The 26,188-nt window shown below is 45.9% G+C and overlaps 2 protein-coding genes across 7 annotated transcripts in view; both read left to right on the forward strand.

Moving 5' to 3' along the window:
• Positions 1-1,460: 1,460 nt before the first annotated feature.
• The window catches only part of POC1A (POC1 centriolar protein A), a 57,374-nt gene continuing 32,646 nt past the window's right edge, over positions 1,461-26,188 (forward strand). For 2 of the 6 annotated variants that reach the window (XM_032698783.1, XM_032698785.1), the window contains exons 1-7: positions 10,275-10,344; positions 11,570-11,654; positions 12,342-12,513; positions 15,143-15,322; positions 16,391-16,498; positions 17,804-17,919; positions 22,246-22,379. In XM_032698783.1, coding sequence (XP_032554674.1) covers positions 10,327-10,344; positions 11,570-11,654; positions 12,342-12,513; positions 15,143-15,322; positions 16,391-16,498; positions 17,804-17,919; positions 22,246-22,379 — 813 coding nt within the window. In that variant the 5' untranslated portion in view covers positions 10,275-10,326. Of the gene's footprint in view, positions 1,895-10,274; positions 10,345-10,421; positions 10,441-11,152; positions 11,268-11,569; positions 11,655-12,341; positions 12,514-15,142; positions 15,323-16,390; positions 16,499-17,803; positions 17,920-22,245; positions 22,380-26,188 lie in introns of those variants that run through there. The other 4 variants (XM_032698786.1, XM_032698787.1, XM_032698789.1 and 1 more) reach the window with 4 other exon arrangements.
• On the forward strand, positions 7,667-9,774 carry LOC116792120 (heat shock transcription factor, Y-linked-like). The gene is made up of 2 exons (XM_032698790.1): positions 7,667-8,339; positions 9,351-9,774. Exons 1-2 carry the CDS (start codon positions 8,031-8,033, stop codon positions 9,501-9,503), a joined length of 462 nt encoding a protein of 153 aa, XP_032554681.1. The 5' UTR covers positions 7,667-8,030; the 3' UTR covers positions 9,504-9,774.

The following is a 26,188-nucleotide window of genomic DNA, read 5'->3' on the forward strand; positions in this document are numbered from 1 at the left end:
AGTGGCTAAACTGAAGATCTCTCCTTTCTGAAGCAGCTCTGGGAAATTTCTCACAGAGATGAGTTTCGTTCCATTTGGTGGGTTGGTGATGGATTCTTTGTTACCATCAATAAAGAAATGTTCAAGGATGAGGTGCTGGTGAGAAGAGGACTTGGCAGAGCTTTTGGAATGGAGACCATGAGCAGTTTTCCTCATCAACTTGACCTGTATGGGCTGTGCAAACTGCCATGTCCAGTTTGTCTAACTCCAGGGATGAATTCCAGCAGAAGAAGAAGTAGCTGCTTCAGCTCCTACAAAGGTACATCAGTTCCTTTACACATAAACTGCTGGGAGAGACTGACATTCATACCAAATAAGCCTCAGACATAAATGTCTTCACTTTCATTGCTTCTCAGGGCATTTCTCAGGTGAAAATCCCAGGGCTGGTTATCACTTAACAGAACCATATTGTAACACTTGGGAGAGCCTAAACTTGAGGTTTCATATGCCCCTAAAAGTCCTTTTCAATACCCAAGTTTGGCTTTTGTCTAAAACTAACAGTCTTTGTTCTCATGTACTTGTGTTTTTCAGGCTTGAACTAACTCTCCTCCTTTGCACTTTTTAGCTTCTATGAATCTGTTACAGCCCCAGCTTTAAGATGGAGCATCCCCAGGTGCTGGAAAGGTACAAGCCAAGAGTGGGCCACAAAAGGAGAGCCCCAGCTGCATTATGTCTGGATGAGGAGCTGGAGGAAAGCTGCCAAGATCTTCTGCTGCTGGTGTGGAGAAGGAGGTGTTCACACCAGTTCCAGCACAGGACATGCAGGTGTCTGCTCACAGGGAGTCCATACTCGCCAAGGTAAAGCAACTAATGGCTAATGCATGTCCCTGCATACACAGACCCTGTACACCCTGAGATGCTGCTCCCCCACTTCCCAACCCTGCTGGAGAACTTCTGGGCTGCCCCATCTCTGTCACCACCACTCAGCAGCCAGGCCCCAGCTGGCCTCCAGTGTGCTGCTCCAGCTGCACCAGGCTGCACCTCCCACACCACAGCTGCCACTTTTGGCACCAGGGTGGGCTGTCCCACCTTCCTCATGTGCAATCCAGCACAGTTCCCTGGGCTGGTTCCTCTCCCTGATATCCCCAAGGACATTTCTGCAGGTGTCAGAGGGGCCCAACTGGAAAGCTTCCCAAAGGGGCACTGGGATGCCCAAGGCTGCAGCCATCCCTGCTCCTCCCTGAGGAGCATGGGCACCACAGTGACATGTCAGAACACTCCGTGGGAACCTACAGTCAGGGGCATCAGCTGGCCTTTGCCTGCTGACTGGCAGAACGAGGTATGGCTGTGCAGGGCCATGGCCAATGAGGGAAGCTTCAGTCCACCTGTAGCAAAAGAAAAGGAGCTGATTCCCACAGAAACAACACCCCTTTCTACTCCAGATGCACTGGGGCAGCGGGCTGGCACAGCTTCCCCTGGCCTGCCAGGAGAGGGGGAAATTGTGCCCTGTGACACTGCCATACAAGTGATGGAGAAGGAACAGGACATCCAGCCTAGCAGGGACAGACACAAGACCAAACGAGGCCCTTCTGTTTCCAGTGAGAGCACAGGCAAGGACAGTCAATTCTCACCCCTCTGCTTTCCACAGAAACTTTGGGAAATGCTGGAAAGTGACCAGTTTCAGTCCATTTGGTGGAGCAATGGTGGAAAATGTGTTGCAATCAATGAAGAGCTCTTCAAAGAGGAGGTGCTGGGCAGGGCAGGACCTCAACGGGTTTTTAACACGCAGAGAATCAAGAGTATTATTCGCCAGCTGAACAGCTATGGATTCACCAAAATGCAGCAGGATGACCAGAGATCTGCCTCCCTGCCTGAATTCCTGGCAGAGGAAGCAGCAGTTTCTGCTCACAGCCAGGTACAGCAGCTGCTCTGCACATCAACTAATGCTTGTGGTAGTCTGGGGGGAGAGAGGGACCTTCACTGCAAATAGGGCCTCACCACAGAAGAGATGTAGGTGGGAACGAGAGGTCTGGTTTTCATTTTGTTCTCAGGCCGTGCTCAGGCAGGTTTCAGTTAGTCTTTCTGACTACTAGAAATGCAGATAGGACACAGTTTGGTGAGATCTGCTGAGTCTGAGCCATTAAAGGGAAAGACAGACTCAGCATAACCTGATTTCTCCAAATGTCTTTGCTCTGTGTCTTGTTGTACCAAACCTGAAACCTTCCTGCAGCACCTGCCGAATGCCGAGCAGGTACATCTAAGGAGCACAGGGTTACCTGACTGTTCAGGTTACCTGACTGTTCTACACTGAAGCTGCTGAAAAATAGTGGTATTTGGCTTTTGAAAGCAGTTGTTCTCCTTTTGAAAATCCTACACTGGCAATTAACTCTTCTCCTTTGCCTGTTTTAGATCCTCTACTACTATAACCCCTGCTTCAACAGAGCACATCCCTGGCTGGTAGAAATGTGCATGAGGAGAGCTGCCCTCAAACGGAGAGCCCCGGGTGCAGCAGAGTTGGGTGAAAGGCCCCTTCAGAAGCCCAGAGGGTCAGTCTGTGGAAATATGCAGGTGTCTCCTAAAGCCCACCCATGCCCTCTGGCAGCTGCTCCCTTTCTTCCAGAGCCTGATGGAGCACAGTACAGATATAAAGTCTAATATAATTAATTATAGATAAAGCCTAATATAGTCAGTAATAAACTGTTTGAACAATAAGCCTTTTCCAGTTGTCCTGCCCTATTTGAACAGAGGAAAACACTGCTCTTATGTAGTTCTGTGGCTTTATTGTTCCCACTTGTCCTTTAGTGGCCTTAGCAAGACAGATGTCCCAGCACAAGCATGTGGAAATGCTATGGTAGCACCAAGAGGTGCAGCAAAGGCTGAGCTCCTGTTGGCACTGGACAGAAGGGCAGCCAGATGCCTCTTCTCCCTGAGGATGAAATGCTGGAAGAGCAAATGACCTGTGCAAGGAAGCGACTGGTTTGGGTGATGGGCAGTGGGCTAAACTCACTCTCTGGTTCTGCCTGCCTCAAACTGGCTTGGAAATACTTCACTGCAGAAGCGACTGGCTTTGCTAACTACAGTCTGTTCACAGAAGGGAAAGTGCTGTGGGGGAAAAGGTCAGGGGTGTGCCACAGATTTAATGCTGGTTGGAACCACAGATGCTCTGATGTTTTGCAAACAAAGGCATCTTTCCCTTCAGCATGTAAAGGTAGCAAATGTAACAGATATTTAGGGTTGTTCTGCGGTCTGCCCTGGTCACACTGATTTACCATTCCTCTCCACAGCATGCAGGAATGGTATGTGGGAAGGAGAGCAGGCAGCCACCCTGGGTGGTGCAAGGAGGTGCAAGGCCCCTGGGATTGTAGAGCTTTAGAAGAAGGACCGGGCAGTTTTGTGCTTGCCTGTGCTGACCAAACTCAGTGCTGTCAGCAGGAGTTTCTCTAGTAAGGTTGATGTCCCCCTCCCCACTCTGCTCTCAACATGCCTGACTGTTCATCCTTTTAGCTCTTCCCATGTAACACCTTGCATGGAAATTCGATACCTTTCAGCAGGGGCAGACTGATACACTCCTCTGAGTGAGGACCCGGACTTGAGATATTTTGGAACAAAGACTTTTTCCATAAGATTATAGGCTTAAAAGTCAAGGCCAAACATGACCCAGCCCAGTGATAAACATTGATTGGAAAGCAGCCTAATGGAGAGAGATGGAAACTGAGGCAACTGGCACTGGTAATACTGATCTGGTTTGGTAGGTGGGTGGTGCTGGACTGTGCAGCATTACCTGCCCCAGAGCCAGGGTCTGTGTGGCAATGCCCCTTCTGGGTGTGGATGCCTCACACGTGGCCCACACGTGGGGAATTCCGTGTCCCAAAGGTCTCAGCTTCACTCCTGTGAACTCAGCTAGCATTTTCCTAGTACCACTCTCTTTGCACTTTGGGTTCTGGGTTGATGCAATCGTGAGTTCAGCAAAGCCTGAACTCCTCTCACCCCTGCAGGCACCAGCAGGGAAAGTTCAGGGACTGAAAGCAGCTGCCTGCCCTTGATCAGCAAGATCAGCAGAGCTGGTGCCACTGGTACCAAAGAATTTAAAGGAGGGTTTGAGCTACATTCCTGTAACAGATTTTAGGATTTTATAATGGTTTAAGACACTAGAACCAATGTAAGTGGTCAGAGAAACTTTGTAGATTCCAAGAAAGCTAATGATGGGATTCCGGCTGGATCCAGCTTGCCAGGTTTTCTCACTCCTGAATTCTTCTCCTTTAGGCTTGTTCTAGGAATTGTAGGCATGTGTGAGCTCCCTTCCCTCCTCCTCTCCTGGATGGCTGAAGAACTGTGTAGCTTCACACAGGGAGTAGCAGTGTATTCCTCTGGCACTCCAGCAATATGTCCTGGTGTCACTGTGTCTCTGTCCCCTTGTCACCCTTCCCCTCAGCACTTCAACCACATGGCTGAGCAGTGAAAGTGGTACGAATCACCTGCAAAGACAAGGCAACAAATAGAGCATGGTATTGCAATTAACAGGGTGCTTTCTGGCTCTGTGTCCAGCAGTTGCTTCAGATCCGAGACAGAAATATTTTGTCTTGATGGTCTGAGCAGCTCCAGAGCCCAGGCTTTGCAGACCCTTTGCTTTACAACAGCAGAGACCCTCAGCATGCTGAGGGCTGGGGGAGCTGCCAACCCTCCCCAGCCCTGTCAGCTGGTTCCTGTTGTTGCTGTGATCAGCTCCTGTCACTTTCCTTCCCTGTTTTCAAGGCTCTGATAACAAGCACTGGGGCACCCAGGTAACCTTTGGCTGAGCTTCCTATTTAAACTCCCGTGGCTTTTGCTTCATAGCCTGGTTGTTACGCAGCAGTAAAGATGTGTTCTGATAGCAGCAGAGGCTGCTCCCCTCCCCTTTCCCCTCTCATGCAGGATCAAAGCTCTCTGAATTTGCTTGAACAAATTTGCATTTAGGTCAGTGAGAGACTTACTTGAGGGAAAGATTTTTCTTTCTCCTGTCTCTTTCTTAACTCTGTAAGAAAGGATAATAAGCACAAAGGCAGGTGAGAGCAAAAAACTGTGGTCTATAAATAATTGGGTTTGGCACACATGGGAGGACAAAGTCATTAGTAAGAGAGAAAATAGCTGATGTGGTAGCAAGCTACATCTTCAGCTGAAGTAAAGCAGCCTCTCCCCATGGAAGCAATGGGACCATGTCACTGCCATCAGCTGAGCTGCTTGGTGGACCTGTTCCCCTCTGCAGTGCCCAACCTGTCTGCAGCTGCCTCCTTATGCAGCAGCAGCGAGGGAGGTTGAACAGCAAGTCTCTGGACTACCAATCTTCATTTTTTGGCTCCTTGTAGCTGTGTGCTTAGGCTGCCCAAGTCCCTGCTGTGCTCTCAGGATGCAAAGTGGCAATAACAGGGTGGCTGTCACACCCCAGACGGTCATTTTGACATATGCCAAAGCATTGCAGGGTTGGTTGCTCAAGGCTCCTGCCTCCATCTCTAGTGTGCATTGGGATGGGACACAAAACAGCTGTGGAAGACCCTGCTGGGATCGTGGTGGTCATGGAGATAGGATGACCTTGTTCTGGGAGTGCTGCTAGCAGCTGGGAGACCTGGGTACAGTTGCTGGTTCCATCTTAGCATGTGCACATTACCTTGACCAATTCCACATCTCTTGGGGCTTTCTCTGTAGATGTTAAAAACTTCTTCCCTCTGCTGATCGTCTTGAGCCCCTCAGCTTTTTCAAATCTCATACACTGCCCCTCAGTTGGAATAGTCTCAAAACTGCACAGGTATGTGTAGAGACTGACGTGCCCAGCAGTTTAAGTATTAACAGGACACGTGAGAACTGGGGTTTGCAATATAGAAGTGGTAAACATTCAGTTTGGTTGCTAAACTTAGACCCACTCACTCTAGCGAGAAGTTCAGAGCTTTCTGAATTGGGCTCAAAGTCAAAGGTTAATTGTAATTTCATGGAAGAATGACTCACCTGAATTCTGGGTGGGTCTGATGCTCTGCAAGAGCTTTGCTGCTTTGCAGCCTGCAGGGACCACAGCCCTGGCAGGGCTGGCAATGCAAGGTTCTGTCGATCTGACAGAGGTGGCAGATCCTGGGCTTCTGGTCTCTTCCTGATTCGCGGTGATACAAATAAGGCCAGGGAAAATACCAGATAAAACCCGCTGGGAAATACCAGATAATGTCTAGGTCGCAAGCTGTGAAGTGGCATTTTAAAGAGGCGAGCTCAGCGCTTTTTCCACCCAGAATTATGATAGTCCTCACAGAGAAGCTGACTGGTTTGGCCTGATTCATCTTTAATGAAATCATGTTGCATTTTATCCCGTTTTCCTGCTCATTTCTCCCTCTTTAGCAAGCGGACGCTGTCGGAAGCCCCCGCCTGCCCCCCGGTGGCCACCTGAGGGACGGCAGGAGTCCCTCCAGTCGGGGTGACAGCACAGGGCCCGAGGTCCTTCTCCCTGCCCAAACCCAGGGCAGATAATGCCACAAAGATGTTTAAATGGCTGAATTGGGCTATCCAAGACCCCACCGCCTCCACCACTGGACCCGATGTGTGCCCGTTGTTCCTGAGGGCCCTTTTTTCCCCCAAGACCTTGGCACAAATAGTCTTTAATTGTTTTTCTTTTGACGTGTGTTCTGGACTGCCTCAGGTGGGAATGACTTGCCAATGGGCTGTTGTCACCTTTGGCTGTTGGTATTGAGCAGTGGCACCCCAGGGCTGATGACTTGGTAAGAAAAGTGGCCATCCATGGCTACCAGTGTGTTATCTAGAAGGTGGGTTGAGGGTTTATGGGCTGGTGGAATCCTTCAATTGAAGGAAATGTTCCCACTTCATGCTTTTATCAGTGGGAGTGCAATCACATGTTTCTGGTTTTCTGTTGCTCTAAATTGGATTGTAAAAGGCTTCCTTAGTGCCTCAGGCATATTTAGAATCATTTATGTGTTCTTTTTTATTTCCTTGCAGAGAAAGAAAAGGTGATACTCAAATGCCAAAGCATTTAATGGGGAACAGCTCAGGCAATGCTGGAAACTGCTTCAAATTTCTAGATCCAAAACCCATAGCTATGTGGGCAGAAAGGCCATGTCTGAGGGAGGAATGTTTTTTTTCAGACACAGTAACTCAAAGGGCAGGGGGAATGCAGAGCTTTTCAGGCACATGAACACCCTTGAAACAGCCAACTGACTATGGTAGGAGGGTAGTGCAGCAGGGAGGAGGATGGATGGCTTCCCTGCAAAGAGCAGTTCATGGGATTGTGTTCATGGCTTTATGAACAATGCAGGAGTGATCCAGAAAAAGGGAACCAGAACAGCTCCTGACCCAAGGATGCCTTGAGTGAGGGCTTGGGCTTTGCTCCCCCAGCCCCTGATTGCTGGGCCATTCATGGCTGGAGAAGACACTGCTTTTGGGTCTCCTTCCAGAAACACAGTGTGTCCCCTGCTCCATCTCTCCCAGGTGGTTTTAAATCCACTAGTTAAAAATAGAAAAGGGCAATCCCTTTTGAGCAGTTTGCAAGGACAGTGGGTTGACATCAGGGAATACCTGCTGCTTTGGGGCAGGGGATGTCAGGAAAAGGATTGTCCCTACTGGAGCTGCTGCTTCTGCATTGCAGTGCCCGAGGGAGAAGGATTAAGGACAAACCTGCAGGTGTCAGAGAGGTCCAGCTGGAAAGCTTCCCAAAAGGGGCACTGGGATGCCCAAGGCTGCAGCCACCCCTGCTCCTCCCTGGGGACCCACTGCTGGGTGCAGCCTCTCCTTGCCCACAACTCTTCAGCACAGCTCTGTGGACTGCTGGGCTCTGCAGTCCCACCACCACCGGTGCCTCTGGGAGGGAGAAGGAACAAGTGCCCTCCAGCAGCTTCTCCTCAGGCTGCTTCCCTCTGCCAGGGCACCACTGCCAACCATCACTGAGATGTCACCTGCGATGTCCCCATTCCACAGCACGGACACCGCAGTGACATGTCAGAACATTCCATAGGAACCCGCAGTCCACTGGTGCCAGTTGGCCTTTGCCTCCTGACTGGCAGGACACGGGCGAGCTGTCCAGGGAGATGGCCATGGAGGGAGAGTTCTCCTCCCTTCGCTTTCCACAGAAACTTTGGAAAATGCTGGAAAGTAGCAGGTTTCTGTCAGTTTGGTGGAGCGAGGGTGGAAAATGCGTGGCCATCAACAAAGATCTTTTCGAAGAGGAGGTGCTGGGCAGGGCAGGGCCTCAGCGGCTTTTTGACACACAGAAAATGAAAAGTTTCATGAGACAGCTGAATGCGTACGGATTCACCAAAACAAAACGGGATGACCAGAGATCTGCCTCCCTGCCTGAATTCCTGGCAGAGGAAGCAGCAGTTTCTGCTCACAGCCAGGTACAGCAGCTGCTCTGCACATCAACTAATGCTTGGAATAGTCTTGGGGGAGAGAGGGACCCAGAGGGTCCCAGAAGGACCTTATTAGGTCTCATCATAGAGAGCTGTTTGTGGGTAGAGAAGCCACTTCTTACAAGGGGTCTGATAAAAATGAGGGCAAAGAGTGACAGGACAAGGGACAACGGTTTTATACTGAATGAGAACAGGTTTAGATTGGATGTTAGGAAGAAATGCTTTACTGGGACGGTGGTGAGGCACTGGAACTTGTTGCTGAGAGAGATTGTAGATGCCCCATTCCTGGAAGTGTTCAAGGCCTGGCTGGCTGGGTCCCTGAGCAACCCAATCTATTGAATGGCATCCCTGCCCAAGGCAGGAGAGTTGGAACAAGATGATCTTGGAGGTCCCTTCCAACACAAACCATTCTGTAATTCTGTGATGGAGGAGACGGAGGTGGTAATGAGAGGTCTGGTTTTCATTTTGTTCTCAGGCCGTGCTCAGGCAGGTTTCAGTTAGTCTTTCTGACTACTAGAAATGCAGATAAGACACAGTTTGGTGAGATCTGCTGAGTCTGAGCCCATTAAAGGGAAAGACAGACTCAGCATAACCTGATTTCTCCAAATGTCTTTGCTCTGTGTCTTGCTGTACTAAACCTGAAACCTTCCTGCAGCACCTGACGGATGCCGAGCAGATGCATTTAAGGAGTACAGGGTTACCTGACTGTTCATGTCTACACTGAAGCTGCTGAAAAATAGTGGTATTTGGCTTTTGAAAGCAGTTGTTCTCCTTTTGAAAATCCTACACTGCTCTGTCCCCAGAGGGCAAAACCCCAGGGGTGGCAATGACTGAACACAATTTTCACATGAGCCTGAGCTTTAGGTCCCATACAGCCCTCAGAGCCCTTTTCTGTGTCCATGCTCCTCCTCTTTTGCAATTCAGAGTCCTAGTTCTTGTAGCTTGGGGTTTTCCATCTTGGGATGATGGTAACTAACTCTTCCCCCTTGCCTGTTTTAGATCCTCTACTACTATAACCCCTGCTTCAACAGAGCACATCCCTGGCTGGTGGAAAGGTGCATGAGGAGAGCTGCCGTTAAACAGAGAGCCCCGGGTGCAGCAGAGATGGATGAAAGCCCCTTCAGAGGCCCAGACAGTCAGCCTGGACAGTGAGGCTAAGCAGGGCTGGGCTTCACACAGGAGTCTTTCACCCGTGAGGACTGCACTGACCAAGGGATGGGCTGAAGCACCTCCCAGCATCTGCAGCCCCAACCCTGCACGTGGGCCCCAGAGGTGGCACATCCCAGAGATCACAGAGAGCCGGCAGACAGCTGATTTCTAATTAATTTCTAATTAAAAGCGTTGTTACTAAATAGAACCAAATAGAGTTGGAATAAAAATATTTTAGTTGAGTTGGTATTAAACCGTTGGAAGAACAACCCTTCCCAGTTGTCCTCTGCTCTTTGCAGGACCCGGGGGGTGAGACCCCATTTGAACACCCACAGACCCCAGCAGAGGCAGCTCATCTGCCACCAGCTGAGCCATTTATTGGAAGAGCCCAGCCCGGAATCATAGCCTTAGAGAGCACAAATGTGTGTTACTCCACTGGCCGAGACCCAGGGTTCTCCTCCACCAGGCTCTGGACCCACCCGACCCCGAGAGCAGGAGCGGGGCAGAGGAGTCCGGCGGTTGGGCACTGCAACAACAGGCACCAAGCACCAAGCCTGCCCAGAGTAACCGATGTAACAGAGCGGGAAGGAGCTGAGCTTCCCTAACACCGCGAGCACCCTGACGGGGCCGGCCGTGCTCAGAGGGAGCGGCTTTCACGGCAAGGGCTTGTTTTACCGCCGTGAGGAGCTCAGCGACGCCCACCCGGACCCCGCCATGGCGGCCTCCGCCATGGCGACCCCTCACGGCCGGGCCCGCCCCCCGCAGGGCGGGGCCGTTGCTACGGGGCGCGCGCGGCGCGGGAAGCGAACGGCGGCCGCGGGGCGTCATGGCCGCCGTGTGCCTGGTGAGGGGCGGCCGGGCCGCCGGAGCGGGGCCTCCGGGGCGCAGCGGGGTGTTGGGGGCGCTGGCGCTGAGCGGGGGTGGTGCGAGGGGTCCCCGGGTGTGTCGGTGCGGGACGGCCCTTGGGCCGTTATGTCGCCGCTGGGGGGGTTGGAAGGCAGGGGTGGTGCCGGCCCAGGGGTGTTTGGTGCTGTGCGGGGCTGTGGGGCCGCGGTGGCGGTGGGAGGCAGTGCTGGGGCTGGGGGGGGTTAGTGCTGGGGGGGTGGGCTGTGGGGTGGCGGGTCGCAGGTGGGGCTGGGGGCAGAGGGGTTTGCTGGAGCTCAGTGCTGCCCAGGGGGCCCGGGGTGTCGGGGGGCTGTGGCAGCTGGGGCTGAGCTGTACCTGTGTGTAGGGGCACCTCTAGGCTGTTGGGGGGGCTCTGGATCGGGGGAGCGCTGGTGCTGGGTGTTGTGGGGGGAAGTCAGCCCTGTTCTGGGGCTGGGCTCTGGTTTGAGCAGGGTGGGGTTGTGGTCAAGTCCTGAAGGGCAGAAGGCTGTGGTGGGCACTGCCAGGGGGTCAGAGGTTGTGTGTGTGTGACAGCAGGGGTTCAAACCTGATCAGCCTGTCCTGATGTCTGGGCGATTTTCAGGTGTTAAAAGCTCTTGTAATGGTTCTCTCGGGTTTTTGTTTGTTTTTCTGCCTGGCCTCAGGCTTTGTTTGGCCTTTGCAGCAAGGTGCTGTGTAGGGGCATGCTGTGTTCCCCAGGTGTAGGGGATGGGTAGTGGGTCAGTCTGTTTTGCTGCAGTTCTGATCCCTCCTGCCTGTTTCAACAGGTGTGGTAAATCTTGCAAATTTGCCTCTTCTGTGCAAATAGTGGCCTCTTTGCTACACCTGAGCTGGGATGAGCAGCTATCAGAGCAAAGATGAGCTTGACTGCCTGCTCAGGTGGTATGGACATGGCTTGTCTGTCTATAGTCAGCTTTGGGGTCTCTATACCAGCATCATAAAAATGCATGAGGGATTCGTGCAAAGTCACGTAAGATCCAAGCTAATAACTGCTTGGATAATTTGCCTCTTTTAAAGTTTGTGATACATGTGAAATTTGTGTTTTGTGTTGTGCAGTGTTCTTGTCTCTGCCTGGCTTTTGTGGGGTGAATATGTGGTTTTGCTCACCTGTTGTAGAAATAAAATAGTTTTATTGTGCCAAGATGGTTCTTAATCTATGGTGTCTGAACATTGTTGTCTTCTAGGAAGATCCAACCCTGGAGAGACACTTCAAAGGCCACAGAGATGCTGTCACTAGCGTGGACTTCAGTCTCAATAAGAAACAATTGGGTAAATAGTCTGTGTTTTGGTGGCCAGATGGTAAAGAAAGAGCTTCTCTGCTCTATTTAGATGGAGAGAGAAGTGGAGGTACTGAGCTCTGCAACAACAAAAAGTCTTGCTGGCCCTTCCTGCTAACAGCAAACTGAGCACTGCTCTAGTCACCTTGCAAGCTTGTGTTTCTCATATGTTGCTAAGAACTGCTGAGCTGACTTTGATCAGTGTTTTCAGAAGGGAGAGATGCTGGAGGGAGATGTAGCCAGGTTGCCTTTACATCACCAACTCACTGCTCTCTGTAATCTGTGGTGTTACTTGATATTTAACCTGCTGTAGCTGACACCTGCCTCTGCTTCCCAATAAGAGTGATGAGATAACCTTCATTCACAGGCCTTCTGTGTATCCCATGAGTGTGTATTTACCTGGAAAAAGCTTTACAAACCTGTGTGGCTTTTGCCTCTGCAGCTGTTGCATGTCCAGGCTCTTGGAAGTGAATTGTCAGTGGGAGGCAATGCATGGCTGGCCTTGTTTTGTTGGAATTGCTAATGAAATACACCATGTGCAATACACTGGTGAAGCTTCAAGGACAGTGTACCTGAGACTGCTGGAAGCAGGGTAGTGAACTGAGTGTGAAATGTAGGTTTAGTGTAATTGGAGGAGAACTAAGGCAAGTTTGGTTTTGTTTTTCCTTTTTTATTTCAGCAAGTGGCTCGATGGATTCGTGCCTGATGATCTGGAGCATGAAACCTCAGATGAGAGCCTATCGCTTCGTGGGCCACAAAGATGCAGTGATGTGTGTCCAGTTCTCACCTTCTGGTCACCTGGTGGCTTCAGGCTCCAGAGACAAAACAGTCCGGTTATGGATCCCTAGTCTGTGAGCACCTGTTCCCTTCTGTCTCTCGTGTTTTAACCGTGGCTTGGGATTTCTCCTTGCTTCTTGGTAGCAGTTCTCCAGCTGTGGGACTGGGATCTGTTTGAGGGAAAGTAGAACCACTTAATGTGAGGCCTCTGACAGAGGAGAGGTAATTTGGTCTTGAAATTGTGTGGGAAACAAAACCAAAATCCTTTGCAAAGATTAAAATCCATTGTAACTTTTTATGCTAATGTAACAAGCCGCTGATGTAACCCATCAGTGGTGAGCTGTTGGATTTTTCTTACTTAACACCTCCTGAAATAAACATAAACAGGAGAGTGCTGAAGGACTTGTGCTTGAAGACCTAATCTTGCTGCAAGGAATGAGAAGCATTTTGTGGCCAAGATGCAGAAAAGCACCTGCCAATGTTTCCTCTGGTCTCTTGTTTCCCACAGTAACAGTGGGGTTGTTTCTCTGAATGGACAGGGATGTGAATAGGGGTTGGAGATTCTTTTGCTTGTGAGCTTGTAAATTGCAACTGTCAGAAGACTAAAGGAAAAAAGCAGACCTGATGATTGTGGTGGCAGATAAAAGGCGTTTAAAAAACAAACAAACAAAAAGCCCTCAACAAAACTCAAACCTAACAAAGCCACACAAAATATATACCCAAACTTTTGCTTCAGGAACCTGGTAAAGCATTGTTTGTTCTTGATGGGTTCTTATGTTATGATTGCACATTGGAAACTTTATTTGGTCTATTAAACCTAAGTAATCTCTGTCATGGAACTGATGTGTTCTGATAAAAATTCATGATAAAAATTAAAATTCATGATAAAAGTGCTTTTAAATATCTTAATTATAATGGAAATTACAATCTGCAAATTTTAGTTCTACTTGACTATAAATTATTTTTTAAATTTATTTATTTTAGTTCAGCTTTCTTATAGGGAATGATCACAAGGACATATTGGCATGTATGTTATTAAAAGCCACAAGGTGGATTAGGATTAAAATTTAACCTTGCTGCTCATCAATCCCCTACAAAGACGGAGACTGACACTGTCGTTTTGCTGTCTCCAGAGCTGATAACACAGAATACTTAAAATAAATTACAGCACAAACTTGTCAGAGTTCTCAGAAGCTAATGTATATACTTTTAGAAAGGACTGAGATGTGATGGGAAAACTGAATGTGTGATTCTGGGTGATTCTGTCCTGGCTGCTTCACCACGTGAACTCTGAGGTCAAAACTGTACCTTTGGCTCTCAAGTCATATCAGAAAAGGGAGTTCTTGTTATGCCAGTTGCTGATACCTTGGTGCATGGCACCTGGAATCTGTGTTTATTTAATATTATTTGTCAGTTTACCTTCTCCAAATATAACAACAGAGTGGTGATGTTGAATCAGGTTTGAGGCCTTCAAATTGACACTTCTGCACTGTCGTTAAAAGGGGAGAGAGAACCTGCCCCATGGTCTGTGGGGTAGGACTTGATTTCCAAATAATCTCAAAATTTACAGTCCCTTATTACAAGGACAGTATGTTACTGAAGGAGCTAATGCTGCTGTGGATTTCTGTCTTTGGGATCTCTTTTTTATGGGCCATGATGACAGAATTTTATAGTTTCATGTTTCTGCATGAGATTTCTTCAGAGTTGTGGATATTCTGTAGTTTTGCACAGGAAGAAAACTTTCCTGAGAAGTAACCTTTACACTTGCTTGCCTTGTGGCAGACAAAGGATTAAATAAAACTAGGCAGCTCTGACCTTTTCTGAAGAGGGAGGGAATATTGCTGGAAGGTGGGTAGTATTTTGATTTTTTGGCCTTTGTGGTTTTGGTAGTCCTCAGCCTCAGTATAAAGTTAAATCCTAACAGAGAAGGGAGTGAACCATCATGTTCTTCTCTTCAACCTGTGAATATGGAGCTCCTGATGGACTAAGAGTTCCATAAACCTGTTGGATCTCTAAATATGTTGCACTTTGTGTCTCTAAATATGCCTTGCATTTATTTGCCAGAAGAATGCCTCTTGCATTTGTTTGCATTTATGTGTAAAGAAGAATAACAGTGCCTTGACTCTGTTCTTGCCTGGCTGAGTTAATAGTGGTTTGCTCACAGCTGTACAGCATCAACTGTGCTGAATTTAGTTCTGTTATTTCTTGTATGATGCTGCATTGGAATTGTCCACGTGGAGCTTGGGCCTTTACAGGAACAGTTGTGAGGTCATTGCTTGCTTGACTATGTCCAGATGAACTGTGAAAAACCTCCTTCCTCACCTGCCTTGCAGCAAAGGGCCAGGCAACAGCACCTCAACATCTTCTTTTATATTGATATTTCCATAAATGTTGTTTAAAACGGTTGCACAAATTGGCAGTAGCATTTCTGCCCTCTTATAGGAAATGTGGGTGGTTTCCTGTTGGATTGGGCTCCAGTTTTGAACTGGAACAACTAGTTTTAGCTATCCATTCTGTATAGCTTGGGAAGCAGGAGAAAGTTTGGGGTTGATCAATGTTTTTTCCCTGGTGTAATCATGTGCAGCTCCCATAGAAACTGTGGTTAATAGCACTGCTCAGTGTACAGCAGCTGTGTGTTTTCAGGAACATAATGCCTTTGCTGCCCTGTTGTGCAGTTTTAAAGGGCTCTTTCCTTCTGTGCAGCAAAGGAGAATCGACTGTGTTCAAGGCTCACACGGCAACCGTAAGAAGTGTTAGTTTCTCCAGTGATGGCCAGTCCATAGTTACAGCTTCTGATGACAAAACAGTCAAAGTGTGGACGGTTCACAGGCAGAAGTTTCTGTTCTCACTGAGTCAGCACATCAACTGGGTTCGCTGTGCCAGGTGAGTACGGCCCTGTGACGAATGGAGATGGGGATTTATCCCTCAAAGCAGGGACTGAGTGTCATGGGCTGGTGTAACACGATTCAAGTGTGTGTGGTGACTGCAATATATTGCTGACCTGCAGAGAGATCCCTTTAGATGACAGTCTGCACCCACTGTGTGTTTCTCTGTGATCTTTGTGAAGCAGAGACTTTCCTGCTTTGTGATTTCTTCTGTGCTTTGCTTTTACCTGGTAAAGCTTTTGTTCCTGTTGCTAACAGGAACAAAAGGAGAGATTTCTACTTTTATTTCACCTTAGTTACTTTAGACTTATGCCTCTAGTTAAGATGATCACCCGTGCTCCTTCCAAAAGGCTGTAAGTGCTGCCCTAATAATAACATTACTTCCTGGTAACTGTCTCAGGTTTGGTTTTGAGGAGTTTTTTATGTATATATGTATCTAGGATAAAGCCACAGTTTCTCTGAAGGTGAAAAGTTCATTACAGTTTGGAGTGTGGTGGTGGCAGTGGCTGATAGCTCTGTAGATGCCCACAGAAGAGCAGAAAGGATGTTTTTCCAGTGTGTCTGATAATGTTCTCTAGTTAGGGACTCAAGTCTTGATCCTATAACGTGTGTGCCTTTGAAGAGAGATCTTGATTTGTCATGTATATAAGATTTTGAGATGGGAGCTTAATACGTTCCCCTAAGGCACTGGAACGGGGAAGGTTCTGCTGCAACTGTTGCCTTGTGAGTAATTGTGTTGCTCTGAACTCTTGTGGCAAAGGCAGGAATTGTTTTGGGTCAGGGTAGAGAAACAACCTGAGACACACTTAAATTGAAACAAGTAGGACAGGAGATCTTAAGTCATACTCAAGACTATCCTGAGAGTTATTTTATGTGCTTGAGGAATTAGGGATAGTTTGGGGACTTACAGCTTGTTTTCTTTTCCATTTACTTACTAATTGGGTTTTTAGTCTCACTGGTGACAGTGTGACTTCTTGAAGAACAAGGTGTGTTTACCAGCATACCTTGACAGCTGGCCAATTCTGGTTGACCCTGTACACCTTAATTTCTGTAACTCTTGGTTTAGGTTCTCTCCTGATGGGCGATTGATAGTGTCATCTAGTGATGATAAAACTGTCAAGCTGTGGGATAAGACCAGCAGAGAATGTATCCACTCCTTCTGCGAGCACGCGGGGTAAGTACCTGGGGGTGAAGTCTGAAACGGGGTGCTTGGTAACATACACCTGGTTTGTGAAGTTCAGAGGTGTCCTCCTCCTGGCAATCCTAGAACTGCTTAAAAAATCCTTAGCACTTGTTACAAAAGCAACCAGTGTGGGGTGAGATGCAAAAGAAGCTTCCAGAATTTGTTGACACCTTATGACTGCTCCAAGTTGCAGCTGGGAGGGTTGTATTTCAATAACTGTTCAACACATCAAGCCTCAGTTTCTTTGTGCTTATTTATTTTTGGAGATGCTTAACTTCTTTATTTCCTCTTCTAGCTATGTTAAGATCTTTTATTTTGCTCTGAGTTCACATAAATTAAAAGTGGAAAAGTCTACTGTCTTGGATGCTTTGTTTCACCCTCAAAATTTTAAGTTACAAGGTTATTAAAAAAACCCCCACTTTGTATTCAGAAAAACAGCTATTGAATTTGGAATGTTTAGCCACAGCAAAAAGTTCATTTGTCCAGAAACATAAAACAAGTCCTTAGAGAACTGACAAACTTCCTAATTCCTTGCTGCATTGAATTTTTAAGTACAAAGTTCATTCCAGGTAATATCTAATGATTTTAAGACAAATTCAGACAGCATTATTTTTTCCAGTGCTCTTAAGAATGTGGTTTGTCTGAACAACCTATTAAAATATCTCAACTCCTCCAACATTTATTACAAGAATACTCAAAGGATAATTAATTTTATCCAATTTGTTGTGTGTATTGAGTGAGGAGTTACAGGATGCCCTTAACCGAAGATTCTGAAGGTTTTATTGTACTTATGTGTTCAGAATAAAAATTGATTTCATTCAGGTCCAGAAAGAAATTTGGCCTCAGCCTCACTACCTTCCAAGTGGCAATATATGATTTCAGGCACAAATTCACTAAGTTCCATCTTAAAATTAGTTAATAGAAGAAAAAATATCTGTTCAGTCTTGTACACAGCGCTCTGGAAATAATGTTCATTTAATAGAGAATTATGGAAACATTAAATGAGCACTTGAAAATGTTGTTGTGACAGTTGGATCCATCAGATTTCAGGAGACTTGTGTCTACAGCTCCTACACCTGCAGTGCAGACTGTTGAGATGGTGTGTTTAGGTAGGATCCTGCATTCTGCTTGGGGTTAGGAGCAAGGCCTTAAAAGAAATTCAGCAAAATAAATTTTCAGATCATCTCCTCCTTAATCTTCAATGAGTCACAATGTAGCTTCCCTTCTGGAAAAGGCTTTTTTTTGATCTTCAGCAAGAGTTGAGTGTTAACAGTGGGATTGAATTGCCCTTTGCAGGTTTGTGAATCACGTGGATTTCCATCCCAGCGGAACGTGCATCGCCGCGGCCGGTACGGACAGCACGGTGAAGCTCTGGGACGTCAGGATGAACAGGCTGCTGCAACATTACCAAGGCAAGTTAAGACCTTACACAAGTTGAACCTTTCCATGTGTTAATATGAATTGCTCTGAAGTCCAAGGAATGTTTCTCCATCACCTGCTGCCTGTCCAGAAAGGCACTGGGTGAGGCCTGCCAGCGGAAGCCTTTTTTCACCAGACATCGTGCCTTGCTTTGTGTTAGCTCCAAGGCTGATTCTGAAGCTGTCCCATGTTGCAGGTTGGAATGGATGTTTGGCTCATGCTCACTGTTCTTGAGGAGATGGTGTGCAGTAAAAAAGATGTGGGTTTTTTTTCCTCTGAATAAGCCTATAGGAGGAGTCAGAGGTATTCCAGCGAAACAAAAGTTAGAGTTCTTTATGAGAAAATTAGGAAAAGTTAAAAAAGGAAATTCAAATCAATCAACTGCAATTTTGTACCATGTTTACAGTTCCTTCTCCAGAATCTGTTTTGTTTTCAGCTTCCAGAATTAGCTTTCACCAAGTTACAAGTCGTCCAGGTTGGCGTGTCCATGGAGTAGCTAACTTTTATATCTAGGAGTCTAAATGTTTGGGGTTTATTTTTTTTTCACCTTACCTTCCAAATGGCATTTCCTCCCATTACCTGTCCTTGTCCAACTGATTAGTGCTGCTGTATGGTAGAAATGGATAGGAGAAGGCTGCTTTCCCATCCCTGTAAGCTTCTTCGAGATTGATTGACCTGTTCTGTGCATATTAATTTCTTGAGCCTAAATGTGGCTTTTCTTTCCTTTACTAATAACAGTTGTTAAGGCTGCTCTGGTATTTTTAAACTGATACATTCTCAAGCACTGTATCCAGTGTTGAATCTAATTTTGCTAACTTTTCCTGAGGACTGTTTCTGGTGTGCTCGTAAAGATCAGAAATCAGAGACACAAGGCTGGAGCTTGGTGTGTTCTTTCTGCCATCCACATCAGCTGCAGTGGGTTCCTGCTGTGACAGCCTCACAGCTTCAGTTATTCTTATGGATCACAGTCACTCCCAGCTCTCTGATAGTTAACAAAATCTAATAGAAATCAAACTTTTTGATGACTGTTGTTCCAGTTCACCAGTATTGAGCTTACAATCACAGCAATGAATTCTGAGCTGTGATTCTTTGTGTAATAGGTATTGTTAACTTGTGACCCATATCAAAACTTGGAAATGCCTTCCTGAAGTCTTGTTGCTAAAATCAGTAGTGTGTTTAAATACTTGGGCAGTGTCAGGTTGTCCTTTTAACCTGCTTTATCAGCTTTTCAATGGTGGCAAGATCTGCAGTGCATGTTTCCAGCCACAGTATAACTTGGCTCAAAAATCATCTCTTCCTGCTTTCCACTTAACTGCTGTTAAATTGTCCAAATCTAATGTGGTTTAGGTTTGGCTGCCAGGTCTATTTTTTGTCTTGGAATTACACATTTCCCCAGTATCCCACCCTTACTGAATGACATTTTAGTGTGACACCCTTGCTACTGAAGCAATCATTTCCTCACTCATTGTGAGTGTTATTTTTACAGCTACTGTGTAAATCCTATTTGTGTAATAAACTTTGAACTAAAAATAGTCATAGAAGCTGAAGAAACCTAAAATTGCAGTGGTGGCTGTTTTGAGGCACTTCATGCACCTGTGGCCACAAACTAATGTGTTTGTAACGTGTTCTGGAGGTGTGTTTACAAATCCCCCTGTTCCGAGGGTTTACACCTGTCCTTTTGGGTAAATCTGATGTAGTTTTGTGGCTCCCACGTGAGGCTGCCAGCCCAGTCCCACTAGATGGCACCTCTGCCTTCAGAACTTGCTGGTGCTGCCTGATTTCCAGGGAATCCATTTTAAAGATGGAGCTCCACGGAGGAGTTAACAGATAAGTAGCCCTGCCACAGGCTCTTGCGTCTTAAATTTGGGCTGTTTTCCAACACTGATTAGTCTTTTAGCAGTGTTGCTCTCGTTGCCAGGACTTGTTCCAACTGTGACATTTGTAAATGAAAATTGGAAGTAGAGAGCAAGCTGCAAAACCTTTTGTATGGTGTGTTTTTCTTTTAGCCAAGTGAAGTATGCTCTGGTCACGTTTGCTGTACAGTAGAACAGACATTAAACTCTTTTGTACAGCAGATTTTGTACAGCCCTTACAAAAATGGCCAGTGTTTTTTGCCTGACATTTTTTTTCCCTGCCCAAAGTTGTGTGTGGGACACATCTGTAGCAGGTCTGTGGAAACAGCTCTAGCTTGTTTTTTTATTGCTATTTAAAAAGAATAATTGGCACTTTTATCCCATTTGGATGGGGCTGATGGTAGTTACCTGTTCAGTAGGGACTGTGGCTATGTCAGGTCCATCCTAATTTATCTTCTCACTGGTGGTTACTAAGGGTTGCATTCCCTTATTACATAAAAGTAGTATTTTGAGGCTTGGGACAGTGATGTGCAGTCACTACAGTCTGGCAGGGCTCAGTTTTAGTTGTTAACCCCAGTTTAAGTCTCCTAAAAGGCTGTTATGTTGCTCGGGCTTGGCTGCCAGAAGGGTGGCCTTGTGGCAACAAGTCACTGGGAGATCCCACCTCATGCTGCACTGGATTTATTGTTGACAACATGAAATCATCAAGTGAGGTTGCAGAATGTGTTGGCAAGTTTTTGGAGGGATGTTGTGAATGGTCTTGTGGGAGGTCTGAGCTCGTTTGGTAGAAGGGAGATGAAGTTTTCTCTGGGCTTGCAACAGCCAAGAACTCCTTGGGCACAGAAGCTCCCACAGAAGCCTCAGTCTGTGTGACTCTTTTCCATTATGGAAAGGGTTTTTCGTGAAGCTGGAAATTATTCACTGTCTGGAACTTGGAAGATATGATATATCATCAACTTCATCTATTTCTGGTGTGATTCCTTTCAGGACTTACCTTAATTGACAAGATATGTTTGCCTCTATCTGAATGTAGACACTGATGGGGTGGGGAATATTACAAATCAGAATAAAATTTTCAAGGGAGAAAGGCATTTAGCACTCTTTCATGAGAAAAAACTCCACACAGACCTTTTTCTCCTTTAATACATAGTGTAATACAGGACTGGGGCAGTAGAGGAAGATCTAGCTGTGTGATAGAGACAGTATTCACCAGGAAGTTACCTGTGTTAAGGTTTTCTTCCATGTTTTTCAATAGTTCAGGTCAAGATCAGCACTTAAGCTGAGATATTTAGTGTTCCTGAGAGTTTCAAAAGCAGAGGCATTCTGTTTTACAATTGAGATTTCAGATATCTGCTTCAAATCCCCATCTGCAAAAAATGGTTATAGTGTTTTAAAATTGAATTTTGAGGGTGTTTTTAACATGCACTATGGATTTAAAATGCACAGTAGACTCTCAACGAACTATAAATTTAGTTGGGTGTGATGTATTAGGAGCAGTAGATTTGAGATACCAGAACATTTGGAGGGCACAGAGTATAATTAAGAGTAATTGGATGGTTAAATCCTTCCTCAAGCCTCATCTTAATATCCTGTAATGTCACATACGCTCGGAAAGCTGTGCATATGTAAAGTACTGCGTGTTCTCATAAATAAATATGTTCAATAGCCTGTTTTGTGAAAGTTTGGGGAAGGAAAAAAAGCCATAAATCAGATGTTTAGTGTCAAACTTAAGTGAAGTTCGCTGTAACTTTTTTCCTAGAACATTTCCTCTAGTTCTTTTCAAAATAGCTCTGGGGCTTCATCTTCATGCAGGGAGGATTGCTTTATTGGAAGTTTACACTCTTGATAGTTTGTCTCTTCATACTTGTTTTAAATATTTGGTGAGACAAATTGGATGTCTGAAGAAATAATGCTTATACTGGACCATTTTCAAGTTGCTGATTCTTATTATTTCTCTTAAACCCAGTCTTGGCTGGAGTGGGGTAGTAAACCAAAAGAACCTGTGTAATGTCAGCTCTGAGTGTTTTTCATTGTAATTTTGGTCCTCTCAGTGCATTAGCATATAGATTTTAATCTAGAATGATTTGGGAGCGAGAACAGCAGCTTCACAGTAGTAAAATATGTCAATGTCCAGCACTCTCACAGAATCCTATTGCTGACTTGCACATAAAGTAAATTTTGGAACCACGCTGGAAACTTTCGTAGCATTAAATCTCCCAGAATAATTGGCAAAGCTTCCTTTTTCCTTTCAGTAAAGTAGTGCCTATTTTTACAAGAATTCAGTACTGTTCTTGTTCTCCAGTGCTTTGAAGAGCTTTTGTGGAATGTTTTCCCCCGTGATAATTTTCCTGTTAAACTTTATAACAGAAAATTGGAATGTGCTTGTGCTTTATTTTATTCTTTTTGCCTTGGGCTTATGTAAACTGGTTTTGGTGAATGTTATATATGGTTTTTTTCCACCCTTAGTGCACAGCTCTGTGGTCAACAGTCTTTCCTTTCACCCCTCTGGAAACTATCTGGTTACTGCTTCCAATGATTCAACTCTTAAAATTCTGGACTTGCTAGAAGGAAGACTTCTGTATACTCTGCATGGTCACCAGGTGAGGCAAAGCCTTTTATACAGTAATGTGCAAACTGGTAACAAACTGGGCAAATCTGTGCTTGAGGCTTTAGCTTTTCATGGCCAAAAATTGTTTGAAAACCTCCTTGTGTAAAATTACCATTATAACACTGCTAATAGTCTTTGAGATCATCACTGTTTTGAAGGGAAGGCCTATGGGGAGGGAAAAAGGTAAGGCAGGAATGGAGAGAATGAGAAAGCAGGAACCAAAAGTGAACTCCAATATTGAGGATTCAGGTCGAAGAGAGAAGGAGCTCAGTCAGGGCAGAGCCCCAGACTCTGACCCTGGGTCTGTCTCACACTCTAGTGCAGCTCTGTCTCTCTCCCTCTCTAGAGTCCTGCAAATAACACTTGGCCCCCTGACATAGGTGTTGAGAAGATAAAGGCTGTTCACTTGGCAGGACACTTGAGGACAGTAATGATAAAATAAAGGAAATCTATTTTGGGACGTGATTTGGAAACGTGTTTTCATTTTGTTAATGGAGTGAATTAAATAATTGAAGGTGATAAATGCTGCTGGTGGGTTAAGTTTAACTGATTGGCCTATTAGTATTATGCTTCTGGATGTGTTGCTTGTAAGGTTAATTGTATGAATGCTCGGAGCTCTCTTTCTAAATCTTAAATGAGAATAAATAGACTAATTTCATTGTCAGTTCTGAGTGGGGTGTGAAAAAGCAGGCTTGCCTTAAAGGTTCCCTTTCCAAAGGACAAAGAGAACAGAAATTCTTAACCCACTTGTGTCTCTTTTCAAGTGGGGGCTGAGTTGTAAAGCATAAAAACTCTCTGGGGAAAATCACAGCCTGAAGTTTTTGGGGTGATGGGGATGCTCCTGGACAATAGTGGTAACTGTGTAAGCTGTAAAATGGATAATTCTGGCTTCTTGTGCCTTTGTTTAGTGACTGCTTTGTCTGATGTCTAAAAAGGTCAATTTTGTTCTGTAAGTTCTCTTTTGTTATATGTAAGTAAAGTTTTCTCCATTTTTGTAATATTAATGGAAAGTAGGACAACCTCATACTTAAACCTTTCCATGAAGCAGAGCTTTGATTAAGACTGACCAGAGGGCTCAAATGCTAAAAGAATGGGGCAAGATAAAAAATGCTGGTTATCCTAACATGTAAACCTTGACTGTATAAAAACTTTTCTTGCTTTGAAAACTGGACCAGGTGGATCCTCCTGTCAGGGGCTGCATCCCTTCTGTTGTCTTAATCTTGTTTTCATATTTGTCCATTGTGTTAATCTGCTGAGTTCTTGGAAAGTAGCTTCCTGGAAAAGGGTAAGTGTAGAAGGACAGTGGATCTTTACACCTTTTGTCCTTCCCTTGGGGAGGGGATGTGCCTGGTTAGTGTTCAGCAGGAGGCTGAACCTGCTTTCCATTTTTCTCCCATCCGAGCTGTTCGCTGCTCCTCACTGACTGCAGCAGCACAAAAAATGAGTTTAGCTTTGAATGAGTGTCCAAAACTGATTATGGTGATGGAGGTCTTCAGAATCAGACACTAGGAAGTCCCTCTAGGCTAATGCTGTACTTAACTCAAGGCTTCTGCTGAACAGTTGGTTTGAGGGTCATTTGTTCAAAAGTAGAGTTAAAGCTCTGTATTTTTCCTCCCTGTTGCTTCAGATCAGTAGGACAATGTCTGCCACTCTCTCCTGGGCACCTGACTGGCATTGGAAAAGCTTTGCCCCTGGCACAGCTGAAGGGTAGCTGCCATTGTGCAATCACAGATCCTTCAGTTTGGAAACCAGTACAAGTATCAAAGAGGCTGGTAGAGCCTTCTGGTTGTCTCTAAGGGTATTGCAGTGAGATGGCTGTGGAGCCAGTCCTGGCATAGCCCTGGCTGGCATTCCCTCTCTGGTACGTGCTGTACTGTTGTGGACTGGTTCTTTTACTGCCTGATTTAACAGATACCTTTTCCACTAAAGGCATATGTCAACCTATGCTTCATTCTCAGTAAGCAATGGCAGTGACTACAGGCCCTGCTTTCACCAGAAGCTGCTGAGGTTGATTCCTGCACTGGCTGCTTCTCCAGCCTGTTCTGTTCATAGATAAATCCAGGCTACTTAATACTGAGGGAGTTTTTCCCCCACTCCCTGTTATCACTGTGATTTGTGCCAGTATCCCCAAGTGGCTAAAAATGAAGTGGGATGTGGATATTTTTGGTCATTAGGTAGATTTGCCTTTTTAAGTGAGGGCTACCACATGAACAGCCTGTTCTGAAGATGTTCTTGAGTTGTGACTTTGTGTGGTTGAACATGCTTGTTTGACACTTTGTTCCTCCTCTGACAGCTGGCTGCTGTTACATTGTTCTGGGAAGGCTGCATGCAAGTGGACACTTGAAGGAAAAAAACCCTAAGGTCCTTTAGACATACTTTGACGCAACTGCTGGAGTGCCAGGAATTTGTTAGCAGCTGATTAGCTGTAGTTTACATGGGGAGGTTGGCCAAGTTTACATTGCTGTCTTTAATTGAAATGTAGCTGGCCCCTTGTAGCAGGAGGATCATTAGAGACAGGAGTTTGCAGCTTGGAGCTGACATCTTGCAGCTGCAAAATATCATTCTGTATTGTGCTGCATATTTTGGTTCTGGAGGGCTTCAAGCTGTGAAGTGCTCTTGTCCAATTCCATACAGATGAGACACTGGGTTGGTATGTAAGTCCATCACTGGTACTGTGGTGGGATCACTGGTGAGGAACAGAACGTTTTGGGGCCCCTAAGTCACCCCCGGAGAGTTGCTAGAGGGGAGCAGGTATGTACATGGTGCTTGTCTGGCCTTTGGAGTGGTTTGATTAGAGCATTTCCAGACTGACTTCCTCGGTGGAATGGAAGTTCAGAGTAAATATTTAGAAAACATCTTGTGGTTATGTTTTTAAATAGGAAGACAGAAAATACAAAGTTACAATTCTTCAAGCAACCTTGACTTGAACTATGAAGTAGCTGCATTTTACCTACCTGGGTGACATAAGTGCTCTCTGCTTTGCTGGCTGACTAATGAGCAAGAGTTCCTGAGCAGGTGCACAGGAAACAAATGTGCTCCTTTACTGTCTACTGCTAGCTCTGCCTAGGTGGCATTAAACATCTGTGCAGGCCTGGTCCTCTTTGAAGGGTTCGAGGACATCTCAGGGCTGCACAGAAGCCAAACAACAAAGGGAGAGAAAGGTGTATCATAAACAACAGGCACTTGACTTCAGGTTAGCATTTCTGGGTCTTGAAAGGAAATATGAGTGCTCTGTTCTTGCTTTGTGTTTCTTTAAACTGAAGCTCTCAGGAGTTAAAGCTACTGAAGATTCAGTTATAAGATGCCAGTATAATTTTTCCCTATGTTAGCTGTAGCCCTTACTCCCTGGTGAAGGAGGGTGAAGGGGGCATGACAGTCTTGCTCTGTGTATTAATACAGGAACTTTCCAAAGCCCAGTGGGCTGAGAGTCCTTGTGACTGCGTGTCAGAAGTGTTCTGCAAGGAAACATCCCTTGTTGCCCTTGCTGTCTTTGTTCCCCGTGCTTTTCCCCTTGGTTCCCTTTCCCTCTCCCTTTTTCTCCTTTGTGTTATCACCCTCGTTGTGCAGTTTCTAGGAGTCTGCCCTTTTTATCTAAACATTGTTATTGTCCTTATTGTTGGAGATGTGGATTCTTTCCACAGTCTGTATAGCTTTCCATTCCATCCCTACTTGAGGACTACCTGTCCTGCACCTCTTGATTTTCCAATGTGCCAATAGAAGAAATAGGTGAAAGTCATGACAACCAGCATCCTGTCTCAGGCCCTCTCTGTTCTTTGGCACTTGGATGTGTTTATCAAGTTT

This window comes from Chiroxiphia lanceolata, chromosome 11 (assembly GCF_009829145.1).
Source record: "Chiroxiphia lanceolata isolate bChiLan1 chromosome 11, bChiLan1.pri, whole genome shotgun sequence".
Taxonomy (NCBI): domain Eukaryota; kingdom Metazoa; phylum Chordata; class Aves; order Passeriformes; family Pipridae; genus Chiroxiphia; species Chiroxiphia lanceolata.